The sequence below is a fragment of the Ovis canadensis genome, chromosome 9 (genome assembly GCF_042477335.2).
Source record: "Ovis canadensis isolate MfBH-ARS-UI-01 breed Bighorn chromosome 9, ARS-UI_OviCan_v2, whole genome shotgun sequence".
Classification (NCBI taxonomy): Eukaryota; Metazoa; Chordata; class Mammalia; order Artiodactyla; family Bovidae; genus Ovis; species Ovis canadensis.
In genome coordinates, this window is record NC_091253.1 from 89921023 (window position 1) to 89939482 (window position 18460).

Below are 18460 nucleotides of genomic sequence, written 5' to 3' on the forward strand. Positions count from 1 at the left end.
GACATTGTGTGTGAAAGAATAGTAGAGATTATTCTCAGACTAGATGAGGATAAGTGTTTTGCTCTGTGAATATGATTTAGCTTCTATGAGCCTCAATATTTTTTCTTTTTGACCACGCTGCACTGCATATGGGATCTTAGTTCCCTGACCAGGGGTTGAACCCATACACTCTGCAGTGGTAGCACAGAGTCTTCCCCTATGAGCCTCAGTTTTGTTATCAGCAAAATATGAATAAGCTCCAACTTCATAGATATATTATATGAAATATATAAAACATAAATGTAAAATAATATTATCATTTGCTCATGGTAGATCTTTAATAAGGAAATTGGATTGTACATACTTGATTTTTTTCCTCAAGTGGTAACATTTTTTTCTATTAATTAAAAAATTTCATACCTCATTAAAAAATTCTAATAATATCAAAGTATATAAATTAGAAAGTCAGATGCCTGCATATGTTCAATTAAGACCATACTACAATTGTGTATTCCTCTACCTTTCAATGAATAACTTAGAACAAAAAATTGGTGTTACTATATTTGATTTAATGTTCATAAATACATGCATAAAAGCCAGAGGTCTTCCAAAGCTTTATCCAGTATTTACTTGTGAAATAGAAACAATATTTTTAGTAAGTGGTATAAAGAAATGCCCCCAGTGGGATCTCTACCATATTTTGATTCTATGTGGGGGTGGGATTTGATTTGATTCTATGTGGGATTATTCTTTACACTAGGAAAACAGAATTTGGAAAGTATCAAGAAAGATAATGTCAGAAATTAAGAAAAATTGTTGTGCTTTGTAAATGATTAATAAAGTTGTCGGGTGAAGAGGAGCTTCCTAAAGCTGCAGACCCAGGATTCCTGGCCAGAAAGGACAAAAGTGCCCTCTCTCTTTCTTGCTAAGACCTGGGCAGCATTTCTTCCAAGTCTGCAACGACGTAAGAGACGACGGCCCAAACAGCGGCAGCAACATTCATCTGCTTTGGATCCATGACGGTCATGGTGTCTCCATGGGAGTGATGGAAGGAGAAATATTTATACAGGTCATCAAGCAGACTGGCTCCTGGGGAGAAAAGAGGAAGAACTCTTAATGAAGTCTTTTGACAGACATTGCTGAATAGCTGTTCAGATACCACTGGCCCTCTTCCTTGCTCCTATTGGACAGGCTGTGATGGCAAAATAATGACATTCCCAGCCTCCCTTGCAGCAGGAAATGGCAGTATGGCATCATTCTGACAACTCTGATATGAGTGGCAGGCATGGGAGAGTTCTAGGAAAGTCTTAACTTGGTTGACAAGAGTCAGGAAATGCCCTCGTGCTGAATTCAAAGAGATGAGAAGTTTAGAACTGCAGGGGGCAAAAAGCCTCCACACTAAAAATGGCAAGGTGGAAACACAGAAAGAGACTGGGTTTAGAAAATATTGCAAGCCCACCGAGTAAGCTCTACATTGCCTAATTCTGAACTTCCTGCTATGGGAAGGAAAATAAACTTTATTTGAAAAGCAAGTGATGCAAATGTCCCCTCTATTTATAAAAGGACAATATATGTTTGGTTTTTTTTTTTTTTGTATCAGCAGAGTGCAAATTATGTACATCCCTGGATACAAAAGAAAGTCAGTACTCCTTTGCTCAAGATTTTTTTCTCAAGTCATTCAGTCACTTTCCATGAAATTTCCCAGCAAGCCCCACCAACAGGAGTCTCTACCACCCTTAAGAACTTTCTTCTTACTCCAGTGAGGTCTTTTTCTAGTTTGGTCATGGATCAGAGCCTCAGGGAATGGTAGCTCAGCTGGTAAAGAATCTGCCTACAATGCGGTAGACCTGGGTTTGATCCCTGGGTTGGGAAGATCCCCTGGAGAAGGGAAAGGCTGCCTACTCCAGTACTCTGGCCTGGAGAATGCCATGGACCGTATAGTCCATGGGGTCGCAAAGAGTCGGAGACAGCTGAGCGACTTTCACTTTCTCACTCTAGTGAGGCGTTCATCTACTTTAGTTATGGATCAGAGCCTCAGGGAATCTTCACACCTCCTAGTCATCCTTCAGAACCTACTGGGCCCACTCTGCAGGTTCTTTCGCCTCAGGCCTAATTATTTATTTACTTACCATTTTATTAAAATATATACCATACATACATAAGATTGTATAGAACAAAAATGTATATTATAAAGGGTGACAATATAAAAGTTCACATATGCCCATGATTCAATGCAAAAAAGGCATCACCATTACCTATAAAGCCCATTTTATGAGCTCCTTCTCACAACCCCATGGATCCTTCCTCTCTCCAGAGGGACCCACTATCCTGTTCTGCTGTGTGTTAGCCACTCCTTGCTTTTCTTTATGGTTTTTCCAAATAAATATAATCAACACCCTCCAGGCTCTAAACGTAGGGGTGTAATTGTTGGGCTACAGAGCATGCGTATGTTTAATTTCATCACGTATTTCCAAAATGTATTCCTTTTCGGTTTATCCTCCCATTGTTATTATATGAGTCTTCCTCTTGCCTCACATCTTCTTTAGCACTCAGTGTTGTTAGTTTCTGCTTATCTAGTGGATGTGAAATATTATCTCACATGATTTTAATTTTTAAAATTATTAATGAGATTATGTTTTCATATATGCATTTTTTGGTCATTTCTTTTCCATGAAATGCCTGTTCATGCCCCTTGCCTATTTTAAATCGATTTTCCTTTTCTTATTGGTTTGTAGGAGTTCTTGATATATTTTAGATACTAACCTTTTGTTGGTGGTCAGTTTATATAAATCATTTCCCAGCTTGTGACTCTTTTCATTCTGTTTAGCATGCATTTAGATGAATAGATGCTCTTACTCTTAATATAGTTGAATTTATGAAGACTTTCCTTTATGATTTTTACTTTTTTCTGTTGTTTAAGAAATCCTTCCTTACCTTTATATCACAAAAAATAGTTCCTAGGGTCCTAGTCTAAAACTTTTAAAGCTTTGCTTTTCATTTTTAAATTTTTCATCCACTTAGAATCAGAATTGATTTTGCAAAGGAGAAAAGGAAAGATATAAGCATATGAATGCAGAGTTCCAACGAATAGCAAGGAGAGATAAGAAAGCCTTCCTCAGCGATCAATGCAAAGAAATAGAGGAAAACAATAGAATGGGAAAGACTAGAGATCTCTTCAAGAAAATTAGAGATACCAAGGGAACATTTCATGCAAAGATGGGCTCGATAAAGGACAGAAATGGTATGGACCTAATAGAAGCAGAAGATATTAGAAGAGGTGGCAAGAATACACAGAAGAACTGTACAAAAATGATCTTCATGACCAAGATAATCACAATGGTGTGATCACTCACCTAGAGCCAGACATCCTGGAATGTGAAGTCAAGTGGGCCCTAGAAAGCATCATTATGAACAAAGCTAGTGGAGGTGATGGAATTCCAGTGAGCTATTTCAAATTCTAAAAGATGATGCTGTGAAAGTGCTGCACTCAATATGCCAGCAAATTTGGAAAACTCAGCAGTGGCCACAGGACTGGAAAAGGTCAGTTTTCATTCCAATCCCAAAGAAAGGCAATGCCAAAGAATGCTCAAACTACCGCACAATTGCACTCATCTCACATGCTAGTAAAGTAATGCTCAAAATTCTCCAAGCCAGGCTTCAGCACTATGTGAACTGTGAACTTCCAGATGTTCAAGCTGGTTTTAGAAAAGGCAGAGGAACCAGAGATCAAATTGCCAGAATCTGCTGGATCATGGAAAAAGCAAGAGAGTTCCAGAAAAACATCTATTTCTGCTTTATTGACTATGCCAAAGCCTTTGACTGTGTGGATCACAATAAACTGGAAAGTTCTTCAAGAGATGAGAACACCAGACCACCTGACCTGCCTCTTGAGAAATCTGTATGCAGGTCAGGAAGCAACAGTTAGAACTGGACATGGAACCACAGACTGGTTCCAAATAGGAAAAGGAGTACGTCAAGGTTGTATATTGTCACCCTGCTTATTTAACTTCTATGCAGAGTACATCATGAGAAACGCTGGGCTGGAAGAAACACAAGCTGGAATCAAGATTGCCGGGAGAAATACCAATAACCTCAGATATGCAGATGACACCACCCTTATGGCAGAAAGTGAAGAGGAACTAAAAAGCCTCTTGATGAAAGTGAAAGAGGAGAGTGAAAAAGTTGGCTTAAAGCTCAACATTCAGAAAACAAAGATCATGGCATCTGGTCCCATCACTTCATGGGAAATAGATGGGAAACAGTGGAAACAGTGTTAGACTTTATTTTTCTGGGCTCCAAAATCACTGCAGATGGTGATTGCAGCCATGAAATTAAAAGATGCTTACTCCTTGGAAGAAAAGTTATGACCAACCTAGATAGCATATTCAAAAGCAGAGATATTACTTTGCCGACTAAGGCCCATCTAGTCAAGGCTATGGTTTTTCCTGTGGTCATGTATGGATGTGAGAGTTGGATTGTGAAGAAAGCTGAGCGCCGAAGAATTGATGCTTTTGAACTGTGGTGTTGGAGAAGACTCTTGAGAGTCCCTTGGACTGCAAGGAGATCCAACCAGTCCATTCTGAAGGAGATTAACCCTGGGATTTCTTTGGAAGGACTGATGCTAAAGCTGAAACTCCAGTACTTTGGCCACCTCATGCGAAGAGTTGACTCATTGGAAAAGACTCTGATGCTGGGAGGGATTGGGGGCAGGAGGAGAAGGGGATGACAGAGGATGAGATGGCTGGATGGCATCACTGACTCGATGGACATGAGTCTGAGTGAACTCTGGGTGTTGGTGATGGACAGGGAGGCCTGGTGTGCTGTGATTCAATGGGTCGCAAAGAGTTGGACACTACTGAGCAACTGAACTGAACTGAACTGAAAGTTTATGCGTGTAGGAGCACACAAACTTGGAATCACATCTTTCTGGTATTAATAAATTGAACATCTTTATTAATATGTGGTCATCCTTGCCATTTGTAGTAATGCTTTTTGTCTTGAAATCTAGTTTTCCTAATATTTAATAACAATCTCCTTTCCTTACCTCATTCTTTTTGTGCCTTTTCCCATCAATTTATTTGCAGTCTGCCTCTGTCCTTATATTTTTAGGGAATTCTCTTATGAATAAAGTTCAATTTTAAAAACTAGTCTAATAATCTTTGGTTTTAACTGGAGGTTATAATTCATTAATGTAGATTCCGATTATTGTTAACTTGGACTCATTTATACCATCTCAATGTTTGCTTTCTATTTGTTTATTTGTTTTCTGTTGTTTTTTCCTTTCCTTTCTTGCTCTCCTTGTGTAATTTTTTCCCCCTCCTATTATTCCTCCGCCACCTCCCCAACTCTTCTTGTTTGGAAGTTACACACTTTATATCAGTTTTCTCACTGGAGATCTCAAATGACTGATATCTCAATAGCTTACATATTTATCTAAGGTTAATCAATAAATGACACTAGGATCCTAAGTTTTGTCTCCTGTCCCAGAAGCACTCACTGCTCTTTAAAATCCATGCTCTAGGAGAAAAAGGATGGGCAAAGATACCCTCAGACAAAGGCTCTGGAGTTTACTCACTTCTTACAGATTCTCACTTCATCTTTCACCTCTGAGGAATTCCCTTACTTTGCCTTACTAAGCCATGTATTATAGGAAGATGGTCATCATTTTACCCAACAATTATTTTTTGGGGGGGCGGGGGTGGCATGATGTGTCTCGGAGCTTCTGGTCTACCATGTTGCCATTGTTCTCTTCTCCTATTCCTCTCCTTCCTGGTCTGTGCAGTGGACAGTCTCATTGTTCTTGAGCCCTCTATTGCCTCAGAATGCTATCCAGCTTTTCTTTCCACCAACCCAAGTTTTAAAAACTTTGTACCAAGGTTTTCTTGTACTTATCTTCCCAAACTCCGTGCTCTGGAGTAAGATACGAATTTCTCTGTATTCATTCGTATTTCACACTGAGTTCAACTATGATGCTATCAAACATAACACAAGCCACTGAAGCAAAGTAAATAGATAAAAGAAAGCTCAGCTCTCAACTGTGACAATTAAAGATTCCAATACCTGTCGGCAAATATCCAAAACAGGGTGTATTAAGCTGATAACACCTATTGAACCCTTCACCAGCGTTGAGGAGGTTTCTTCCTGTTCAGTGATTTTTTGCTTTCTAAGCTAATAAAACATCTTTTCTGTTTCTCAAACAGCTCTGAAAGGGCGGAGTCTCACTATTATCCAGCCTAATGATGTACACCCTTCAGTGTGTGGGCTAGAGCTGAGGTTCATAAGTGTTCAGAAGGTTCTATCCAATTCAACTGGACAAGTACTTGAGTTCCTACAACATTCTAGCAGTGGGCTAAGATATAAAGGTGAGAAAGACAGTCTCTGCTCTCAAAAGCTTATTCTGCAGTAGAGGCAGCAAAAATGTGTCCACAAGTGATAACAACACAATCAGAATGTACTGAATGCTGTGGCGGAAGAACAAAAAACAGTGGATACTTTGAGTAGTTGAATGACCTTTCCTGAGCCCTATGTTAGGCACCCTCGCTGTGTGCTCCCCGTACTTCTTCTGTTGGAATCGTCACCATTCTTTCTTAGAATTGCCTGTTTCACATTTGTTTTCTCCACTATGTTGTAAGTTTCCTGAAGGCAAGAACACTGTTTTGTTCTCTACTCTGTCACCAGCTGAAGCTGAAGCTCCAATACTTTGGCTACCTGATGTGAACTGCTGACTCACTGGAACAGACCCCGTTGCTGGGAAAGATTGAAGGCGACAGGAGAAGGGGTCGGCAGAAGGTGAGATGGTTGGATGGCATCACCTACTCAATGGACATGAACTTGGGCAGACTTCGGGAGATAGTGAGGGACAGGCAGGCCTGGCGGGCTTCAGTCCATGGGCTTGCAAAGAGTTGGACATGACTTAGCAACTGAACAACCACAAAAAGCCTAAAATGTAACAGCAAATAGATGATGAATGTATATTTGCAAAGCGAATGAATGAAATCAGCAAATTTTATATGTGAACTGAGGCTTGAGGGTGCTGTGACAGTTAGAGCCTTTGTAGGAAACAGATGGGACACTCCAAGGAGAAAACTGGGAAAATTTAATGAAAGGATTATTTACAAAGAGTGGTCAGGGTTAAATGAAACTAGTAAGGGATGCTAAAGGAGCTGCAAGGAAGGCCATCACCACCTCTCAGCCTTAGAGGCACAGAAGAAAGCAGCGATAGCTACGGTTCCATCTGCTGGAGAGGGCCACCAGAGGAGCTGCGCGGGTCTAAAGAAGCCAGCGAATTAGTCCCCGCTGGTGCCTCTCATATCCGACTGGGCTCCCTTGGCCAAACCCAATCATAAGCCAGAGGGTAGTCCGTAAGAGTTCGCCTCCCAGGGCACAGTATCGGGTAGAGAAAGGTGAGGACTGATACGGAGTAGTGAAAGAGTATCTAGCCCAAGCACTTGGGATGTCAGCAGAGAGGTGAACAGAACACGGGAGCATTCCAGTTTGAGTGATGTGGGTTAATTTCAGGCAGATAAAGCTGGCAACTGATTTATCCATGAAAAGTCCTAAATAAGGCTGAAAATAGACTGAATGTAGTCCTTAAATGGGGAGCGACTGGGGGGGCAACAGGCAAGAAGATGGGGAGACTGGAGCTGCACCTTAGGGAGACATCCCAGAAAAATGTGGAGCTGGAACTGCATGAACGACTGTGGTGATGAGGAGACGGTTGGGGAGAAGGTACAATTTGGGGGACAAGTGACAAAGATCAGGGCCAGACGATGATACCCCAGCCTCTGAAATTCTCTGAACAGTGTGTGGACAAAGATAGCCAAACCCGCAAACAGTGAAAAGGGCAGCAGTCCATTTTTAAACTAGAAGACAACTTGTGCCATGAACTCACAGCACAACCCAGGAGAGACAAATCGGCATGTTTACTCTGGTAGGAAAAAGAAGCAGTTTAACAGAAATCATGACATTTTGGATCTAGTTAAAGCTGGTGAGAAGCACGTGCTCTCTGGATCCCAGTTAACTTGGGGTGGATGTCTTATTCATGGATGTGTTAAGGAGGGCATCAAGGATTTCACAGAATGAAAGTCACTAAAGCTAGATAGGTCAGTCACAATTGTGCGCCTGCAGAAACAGGAAAGGACATTTAACTCCAACAGGCAGACTACGGCTCGCTCAGGGCTGGTTTGCCCCCATTTAGTTTCCTAAAGACTCGGCATGGTGGGTGACAGACTAAGGCTCCAAATTCCTTACTGAAAAAATAGATGCAAGAAATATTTGTGCATGCCCTCTGAAATTCCATTTCTGTCTCAGACTGAAAGAAACTGACTGCCAGATGGCTGGGAACTTGGCTGCCTCCCTTCAGAAACTGGTGACTTAAGGAAAGCATTTCCTCAGAGACCATCGACGTTCCCATGAACATTTTACAAAACTGAAACAGTTCCAGAAGATCTGGTACCACCAATGAGAACACTGATAACCACAGGAGATATGAGAGCCGGCCTGCTGGCAGCCTTGCAGCTTTGTCTCTGTGGTTCCAAGGAGGCGTTTTATCAGTGACAACCACTGCTTGGAAAGACCAGCACGGAGGGACAGCCTGCATTTCAGTTTCTGAGAGCACCTGACAATACAGGGTGGGGGCAACGGGGGAAATCTTAACTATCCTTAGGGGTAAATGGCACAGTGTCTTTGACAGGTATGTGAGTTCTGAACAGGGAATCATCAAATTTCTTTTTCCTTTTTTTTAAAAATGATTTTTTTTTACAATTAAATTTATTTTTAGCTGAAGGATAATTGAAACAATGGAAACAGTGATAGATTTTATTTTCTTGGGCTCCAAAATCACTGTGGACAGTGACTGCAGCCATGAAATTGAAAAAGGCTTGCTCCTTGGAAGAAAATCTGTGATAAACCTAGACAGCATATTAAAAAGCAGAGACATTACTGTGCCAACAAGGTCCATATAGTCAAAGCTATGGCTTCTCCTCTAGTCATGTACGGATGTGAGAGTTGGACCATAAAGAAGGCTGAGGGCCGAAGAATTGATGCTTTTGAACTATGGTGTTGGAGAAGACTCTTGAGAGACCCTTGAACTGCAAGGGTATCCAACCAGTCAATCCTAAAGGAAATCAGTCCTGAATATTCACTGGAAGGACTGATGTTGAAGCTGAACCTTTAATACTGTGGCCACCTGATACAAGGAGCCAACTCATTGGAAAAGACTCTAATGCTGGGAAAGATTGAAGGCAGGGGGAGAAGGGAACGACAGAGGATGAGATGGTTGGATGGCATCACCGACTCAATGGACATGAGTTTGAGCAAGCTCTGGGAGATGGTGATGGACAGGGAAGCTTGGCGTGCTGCAGTCCGTGGACACAGAGTTGGACATGACTGAGGTACTGAACAAACGATTGTGTTGGTTTCTGCCAAACATCAACATGAATCAGCCATAGGTACACCTGTCCCCTCCCTCTGGAACCTCCCTCCCACTACCCTCCCCATCCCACCCCTCTAGGCTGTTGCAGAGCCCCGCTCTGAATCCCCTGAGTCACACAGCAAATTCGCACTGGCTATCTATTTCACATATGGTAACATATATGTTTCCATTTTACTCTCTCCATGTATCCCACCCTCTTCTTCCTCCCCCTGCTCCATGTCCATTCGTCTAGTCTCTATGTCTTTGTCTGCATTGCTGCCCTCCAAATAGGTTCATCAGTACCATCTTTCTAGATTCCGTATATTATGAGTTAATATATGATATTTGTTTTTCTCTTTCTGACTTCACCCTGTGTAGGTTCATCCACTTCACTAGAACTGACTCAAGTGCGTTTCTTTTTAAGTCTGAGTAATATTCCATTGTATATGGTTTTTAGAAATAGAAAGCTGGTAGGAAGGAGTCTGCTCTGAAGGCCAACATTCACCCCTTGGAAATAAACTACAGCAGGCTCAGGGTAGTTCACCTTTAGGAAGTTAGTTCTGATGGAAGTTTGGAATATAAGGATGTGAAGATATGTCCTTGAGCTTATCAGTCAAGGAACTGGACCTAGACAGGGAGATACAGCTGAGAGAACATAGGGGTTAGCATCAGGTATGACTGGGTTCAAATTTAAACTTGAGTGAATTCAGGCAAATCACGCAAGGCCACCCAGCCTCAGTTTTCCTCATTCATGAACGAATCAGCGCTGATGATACCCAAGTTCAAGATGCTGGTGAGGATGACTAGGCACTCAGTTAATACATTGTTATAGGTATTATGTATCCACAAGGTTGACCCAACATATCCACAACAGCATGACCGATTAAATACAACTTGAAGGATTTAAATCTCTCATTTAATAAATCAAGGTTCTGATGTGTTTTTTAAAATTTTTATTTACTTAGTTTTGGCTGCACTGGGTCTTTGTTGCCGGGTGGGCTTTCCTCTAGTTGCAGCAAAGCGGGGCTGAGGGGGGGTGTGCTCCTCCCTAGCTGTGATGCGCGGGCTCCTCATTGTGGTGGCTTCTCTTGTTGCAGAGCATGAGCTCTAGGGTGCACAGGCTTCGTAATGCTGGCTCCTGGACTCTAGAGCACAGACTCAGCAGTTGTGGCTCATGGGCTTAGGTGCTTTGTGGCATGTGGGATCTTCCCGGTCCAGGAATCAAACCCATGTCTTCTGCGTTGGCAGGAGGCTTCTATCAAGAGCCACCAGGGAAGCCTGATGATCATTCTTCAAGAAGAACCAGTTGGGCTGTGAGGTCTATTCTATGTGACCCTGCCATGACCTGGGTTTGGATTATTTTCTCTTCTCCTCTGGCTCTCCCCGCTTCTCTCTCCTCTCTGAATCCCTTTCTGTAAACTTTCATCTCACTAAATTTTTTCCAGCTGTGTGACTGGGTGAAGATGGTCCAGTGAATATTGTAAGAAATACCTGACCTGCCCCTCATTGCTCACAGCAGATTCCAGTCTTCACAGAGCGATCCCATCAATGACCGTGGTCCAGGCAGGATATTGGAACAAGGTTAAATGAATATGTGCTAATTTCTGAAGAGATGGGTGGTAAATACACAAAGATTCTCATGGCCCCCTCTTATCGTAGGTTGACTCATTCATATGTAATCAGTGGGTTTTCATGTACACAAATTAAGCAATTCATGTTATGAGAAGTTTTTGAAAGGCATTTGAAAGCTTTCAGAGTTTCAATTCGTCTGTTACTTCCGGGCATACATTGACTGCCGCAATGTTTCATGAAGGATACACTCACAGGCAAGCAGCTGTGGAAAATCCATTTCTCCTTTATAAACAGATCTTGAACAGTCTGGGGTATGCAATTTAATTACAGTGTAATGTATTACAGACATTTCCTGATCATAATAATTATGGGGTTAGAGAAGAATGTTATGGCCTTAACTTATTCCCTGCAAGAATAGTTAGTCTCTTGGATAAAATATACAATTACATTTAAAGTTTAATTAAAATTATTTCTTTCAGCAACATTATCAGATGAAGAAACATTATTACCAAAACAATTAGAAAATCAATTTGTGAAATTTGCAGACATTTAATCTCTCTTTTCAAAGGGGGCAGTTTTATCCTTACTATATTAAATTTCATTGAAAATTAGAGTGAGGTGCAGGTAATTAATAGCTTCCTAACCCCTAGCACTCCAGAGGAGAAGCAACTTACAAAAGAAAAGAACAGTAAAACAAAGGAAATGACAGGACAGGAGCAGAACTGGAAAAACATCCCAGATCAAAACTCCATGAAAAGGATTATAATTTTACTTTCTAAATTCTCACCCAGGAATTTCCAAGCATGTGCTAAAAGGTTTCAAGTGTCACTAAGACCTTCCTCCTTCCATCTCTTTGGAAAACTTGAATTGGTGGCTAGGATAATTTTGACCACAGATCAAAGGTCAATACCCACATATCTGGAGGACCTCCAGTTCCTCTGTGAGAAGGAAATGGCAACCCACTCCAGTGTTGGAGTGGAGAATCCCAGGGACAGGGGAGCCTGGTGGGCTGCCGTCTATGGGGTCGCACAGAGTCAGACATGACTGAAGCGACTTAGCAGTAGCAAACTCTATGATAATGATCCGTCTTCCCATAACGCTGAAGAACTGTATGGCTGTAATAAGACTAATTAATTACTGCTACATGAAGATAGCACTACAGGCTCTCCCAAACTGCAGGAATGACAGGAACAATACTATTTGTTGAGGACTTCCAGTGTGTCTAGGGCTTTTTGGAGTTTATTTCATTTAATTTTCCAAGTGACGCCATGAGGGAATGACTATCATACCTCACTGACACATGGAAAATTGACTTGAATAACTGGAGTTCCATGGTAGTAAGTGATAGAGACAGGATTCAAATCCAGGTATCTCTGACCTGAACACTCTGCTCCTAACCAGTTTCCTGCGCCTTCTCTCCCTGCCCTATCCCAGGACACCTGTAAGAGTTTTTATTTTCCCTGGTGGAGAACTGTGTGTGTGTGGTTTGCTCCACTCTCAGCACTAGTCCCCCATCCCTATTTTGCTTCATGACAAGAAGATGGAAATTCAAGCTGGAGGTATCTTGGGCCATGAGCTAGAGTGAAGGCTCAACCACGTTCCGACAATGGGCGCAGGCAGCCTGGGACTACTCGTCAGAAGATGGATGGCAGAACCTCTCCTTACACTAAGTCCTCTGTTCCTGCTGGGCCATACCCTGCAGGGCCTGCCAGTCCTCCCAGGAGCTAAACACCATCCCATCTAAAACCCACCCCTCCCCTCTGATCATTCATTACACTCTTACCCTGCTTCTTTCCCCTCACTTTTCATAGCAATTTCTACTACCTAAATCTATGTTAGTCTTATAATGATTTCATTATTTGCTGCCTGGCTTTCCCATTAGAAAGTAAGAGCAAGGGCTTTGTCTTTTTCACTCTAATTCCCAATGCCTGGCAGGTAGTAAGCGCTCAGTAACTGTTTGTTGGATCACTGAATGGATAAATGAATGAATTATTAAACATCTAATGGGGCAAAAGTAGAGATATATACTGACTGCATTCTCTGACTCTATAGTAATTTTGCTAAGTAAATCCTATTTTCTGGGGATTCTCCTCTCACTTGCTGCCTTGGTGAAAGACAAGAAGATTCTTGTTACCAAAAACATGGGATATTTCACGGATAAGCTGAGATCTAAACACTATTCTGTACTACTCAATATGCCCCTTTACTTTTCACCACTGTTATGGAAATTATCCACAATTTGAAAATAAAGCAGAAAGGTGGGTAGCGTATACTTCCAGTGTCATTCGGGGACAAAGTCCACGTGAAGTCCATCCTATCTAGGACGATGTACTTGGTTTGACTCGTTGCTTACTACTGATTAAAGGTCTCAGACTTAGTGATGTTTTATGTTAACTCATAGATATTTAGTCTAGTAGAGTTGAAAATTATTTCTGTCCCATAGAACAGTTAGTTCTGAAGGTTACAGTTTATTGGCCTCTAAAACATTAACCAGTTAACAAGTTTTTATCTAGGGAATCTTAGGTTAATATTTATTAAATCACACACACTCAGTTTCTCAAAAGTTCTTTGAATTAGTGTGAATATCTTACTGATTCTCATATTAATGAATGAATTGAATAAAATCTTGGACATGACACGCGTTCATTTTTCATTTGCATGTGAATCATGATTTTACCTTTTAGAAAGTTATAAGTTAATACCACCCATCTACAACCTTAAACCTTAAAGCAATAATCACATTCATGTTTCTTCTCCAAAGTTCAGTGACTCATGGATCCCGTCTATGATTTTATCCATGATTACTCTAAAAGCACCGGGCAAGGTGGTCACCAACATAAGGGCTGGTCTTCTGCCTTCTCCCTGTATGGTCCCCAGTTATGAAGACTGTTGGGGGGAAAAGAAAAGCAAATTTTATACACAGACACACACATATTAATGTAAATGTATGTGTATATATCAATATGTGTCTCTCTCTATACATAGAAAAACACGTGTGTGTGTGTGTATGTGTGTGTGTGTGTGTGTATAAAATTGGACTTGTCTTCAGCATCTACCACCCACCTCTTAATATCCTAATTTCTCTCCTGACTTGCCTTGTACCTTCCCCATGAGTCATGATTTTGCCCTTCGGAAAACTATAATTTAATACCACTTGCCTAGAAACCTTAAAAGTACAACCACATTCATATATGATTGGTTCCTTATCTTGGAGTTTGTAATTTTATATTTGTGCATGTGTAGCCACAGCTTCCATATGTAGCTATAAAGAATACCACTCTCTGCATCTACCTTGTTTTGCAACTCAAACTAATATTGACACTTCTTCTGGGAGGTGTAATTTTGAATCTTACTCGTGTTTACTCGTCAGTCCTAATTTATTAATCCCCCTTTGTCCATATAGAAATGATTGCCCATTCTTCTTTCATGGCCTGATGTCAATAAAGCTCCCACCTGTCTGAGTCAGTGCGACTCTCGTAAATGCCTTTCTGCGGTTCTCTCCATACCTGAGAACGATGCTCCGAAGAAAACATCAGTAAAAACTGTCTCTGACAGAGAACACTGTGAGAATATTCAATGCACATGGGTCTTCAGAGTTGGAAAGACTAAAAATTGGTGCCAGGGTGGAGTTTATAATGAAAGTCTTAAAATCATCCTGGTTTTCTACAGTTGTGTTCAAATGGAAAGATTTTGATTTCTGGGTACAGATATATACAGGTTACAAAGCTGCATGTGCAGTGGAAGACAGCTGTTGGTAGATAGAAACCTTTGTTTCTGCGTGCCACCTCCATTCTGTTGGCAAGAAGACACAAAGGAAAGAGAGAAGTTGGGAGTATTGCATGGACATGTGTAGGCTTACTTCCTGCACTGAATATGAATGATTCTGGAAGGCTGGCTAGCAGGGGTATTGCAGGAATGCTGGGGACATGCGGCAGCTGGAGACAGCCATTGTAAATGACTACTGTTTTGGAGGACAACAGGTCAATAGGAAGATGTCCATTCATGAGAGAGGCTGCAAGGGAGACTACAAACCTCTGATTAGTGATACTCACTGCCACATGGCCAGGTTGGTGGATTTGTAAAACTTACTTTAAAAAAAAAGTTTGTTATTAATATTAAAGCACTAAAGCACTTCCCTATAGTCTATCAGGAAAAAGAGGTCATAGTTTTCATAAAAGGAAGAGTTGTATTATTTTTACAATCTTTAAATAGGTTTTAAAAAAGTTACAAAAAAGGAGAAGGGGGGTATTTTACTCATTCAAAGAAACTTTGATAAAACTATGCTGACAATCAAAAGGTTACGCTTGCTGTAGGACTGAAGGGAATGTTTTGCCGCGCATAGGGATCTAACCGGCTATGAGACGAAGAACAGGAGCAGCTGGGTCTTTCTCACTGTTCAAGGCAGCCCACCTGAGGATTGGTGTCACTACTGGGAATTGGAATCAGTTTTGAGAACCCACACTAGCCCTTCCAGTTACATTGTGGATCTCCATGTCCCCTCTCCTGCCTGCCCCTACCCAGGCTAAAATTGTCCCTAGATGAAAGTGAAAGAGGAGAGTGAAAAAGTTGGCTTAAAGCTCAACATTCAGAAAACGAAGATCATGGCATCTGGTCCCATCACTTCATGGCAAATAGATGGGGAAACAGTGGAAACAGTGTCAGACTTTATCTTTTTGGGCTCCAAAATCACTACAGATGGTGATTGCAGCCATGAAATTAAAAGACTCTAACTCCTTGGAAGGAAAGTTATGACCAACCTAGATAGCATATTCAAAAGCAGAGACATTACTTTGCCAACAAAGGTCTGTCTAGTCAAGGCTATGGTTTTTCCAGTAGTCATGTATGGATGTGAGAGTTGGACTGTGAAGAAAGCTGAGACCCGAAGAATTGATGCTTTTGAACTGTGGTGTTGAAGACTCTTGAGAATCCTTTGGACTGCAAGGAGATCCAAACAGTCCATTCTGAAGGAGATCAGCCCTGGGATTTCTTTGGAATGAATGATGCTAAAGCTGAAACTCCAGTACTTTGGCCACCTCATGCGAAGAGTTGACTCATTGGAAAAGACTCTGATGCTGGGAGGGATTGGGGGCAGGAGGAGAAGGGGACGACAGAGGATGAGATGTCTGGATGGCATCACTGACTCAATGGACATGAGTTTGAGTGAACTCTGGGAGTTGGTGATGAACAGGGAGGTCTGGTGTGCTGCAATTCATGGGGTCACAAAGAGTCAGACACAACTGAGCGACTGAACTGAACTGAACTGAAAGGGATCTAACTAAATTCAGAGCTGATCAAGCTATGTTGGGTTACAAAGAGTTATGACATTATTTTAGAGTATGCACTCCAAATTTTAGAGGTCATGGCAAGGTGGGCAGCCAAGTCCTCCACAAAATGGCTTTGGGGGCTATTGTCAGCAGTAGAATTCTGGGCTAGAGGGACCAAGAGTCTCTACCAAGATGGGCTTTTTCATTTTTGGATATCATAGTGTGAAGGTCATGGGAAGTTGTACAACAGAAAATAGGAAATATACAGAAGAAAGCTTTACTACTAAAAAAAAAAAACTCATCTAAAAAGATAGCAGCATTAAAAATAATAAAAAGTAACACTAAATGTGATGCTAGAGAAGACTCCTGAAAGTCCCTTGGGCAGCAAGGACATCAAACCAGTCAGTCTTAGGGGAAATCAACCTTGAATGCTCGTTGGAGGGACTGATGCTGAAGCTGAAACTCCAGTATTTTAGTCATCGGATGCGAACAGCTGACTCATTGGAAAAGTCCCTGATGCTGGGAAAGATTGAGGGCAGAAGGAGAAGAGGGTGTCAGAGGATGAGATTGCTGGATGGCATCACCAATGAAATGGACATAAAGTTGGGCAAACTTTGAGAGATGATGAGGGACAGAGAGGCCTGGCGTGCTGCAGTCCATGGTGTACAAAGAGTAGCACATGACTAGGCCACTGAGCAACACCACCACTAGCGAAAAATACGCAATCAAAGTCCAGAAAAAGGAGAATGGTACCTTGTGAATCAGTTTACAGGCAGCCCAGGCCAATGAGGAAAATTGATCTGGGAGGGAGCACCTCTAGACTCCTTTCGATTCTTTATTGTTTGTTTATATGTCAGATAGCATGGATTTATCCAAAATAAGTATGTCCACACTTTTGCGTAAGTCAATTGGTTTCAAAAAGATCACAGACCACTTGAATACAGCTGCAAAATATAGTCAAATTTTCACACCAGCTTCTGGGGAAAGAACTACAAGGAAAATAGAAACATGGTGAATAGTCCTGCCTCAAACCCTTGAAGACAGAGCAAGTAAACTTAGAGGTTGACACTGGTGAACAATTTGGCGAATACTGGCTCAGTTATTCTAATACGCTCTTTTATTTACACCAATAGCCTTTTTCTTTCTTGGTCACCTGGCTGGCTCCCGTTTGGCAGTTAAATGCGGCCCCATTAATTGACTGTCTGCTAAAGGGATGCTCTTTTTAAAAAACACAAAACCTTTAAAAGTATAACCTTTTAAAAATCATTATGCAGTGAGGGGGAAAAATGAGCTAAACATCAAAAGCTTTGTGGATTCCAAAACAAAGGAAACAAATGTATAAGAAGGAGACTGGGAAATGAATAGGCTTTTAATGCAAGCACGTTTCACTTAAAGTAAAACATCAATTCAAGGAATATCCATTAAACGCCAATGCTCATGAAAAGATCCTGGCCCATAGTCATCAATTTATAGGGAATTTATAAGGCTGAGGTGTAAATTTAACATTTAAATGTAGCTGAATTCCCAATGGTATTATGGTTCACCCTCAATGTAATTCTTAGGGCCATTCTTATCACGAAGAAACAGTGATTATTCTCAGTAGCCACCCAATATATAATTACAGTACATTTGATTAAATGCTCCTGTTGTGAGATAAACCACAATTTGTACATTTCTGCATATTCTTTTAAAAAAGGCTGATGATGAAAAAGGAAGCTAATGCTCCTTTGTGAGACATGTCCTTAGCTGTCCCATCCTTTCTACTCAGACTCCAGCTTTATGGGCAAGGTGAATGGTGCTTGAGATGTGCTGCTATAGACCCTGAAATAATTTCCAGAGCAGAGTTTATAAGTAACAGCTGGAGTCCAGTTAGTTGGTTCACCTTCTGAGTCACTTTTCTTAGAGTCTTCAGAATTCTTGAGAAAAGGTGCAAAGGAAAGAATGCTGTCCTTTACTAACTAATTAAGCTGGTAAGAAGACCTCATTATTAAGAGGGACTTGGAACACGAAGCATGAATTATTTCTTGACAGTTTCATACAGCTGAAGACCAATCTTCAGCTGCCGTAGACATGTTAAATGACTACTCAATATGATTAGAGTGACACAAAGTAGGAATCTTGACTTTATTGCTGCATAACCCCACAGCACTTGGGGCTGTGTCAGACATGATGTGTATGCAAGGCTTTTGGAAAGAGATCACATTCATTCATCTGATACCTGATGAGCACCTAC

At 41.3% G+C, this 18460-nt stretch overlaps 1 protein-coding gene and 1 long non-coding RNA gene across 23 annotated transcripts in view; one reads left to right on the plus strand and one right to left on the minus strand.

Annotated features, from left to right (window-relative positions):
* Positions 1 to 527: 527 nt before the first annotated feature.
* Positions 528 to 18460, minus strand: part of CPQ (carboxypeptidase Q) — a 567207-nt gene continuing 549274 nt past the window's right edge. For all 22 annotated transcript variants that reach the window (XM_069600550.1, XM_069600568.1, XM_069600545.1 and 19 more), the window contains one exon: positions 528 to 1068. In XM_069600550.1, coding sequence (XP_069456651.1) covers positions 905 to 1068 — 164 coding nt within the window. In that variant the 3' untranslated portion in view covers positions 528 to 904. The remainder of the gene's footprint in view (positions 1069 to 18460) is intronic.
* On the plus strand, positions 6658 to 10325 carry LOC138445955 (uncharacterized). Its single transcript, XR_011259064.1, has 2 exons — positions 6658 to 6768; positions 8290 to 10325. It is a non-coding gene; the product is annotated as an uncharacterized lncRNA (long non-coding RNA).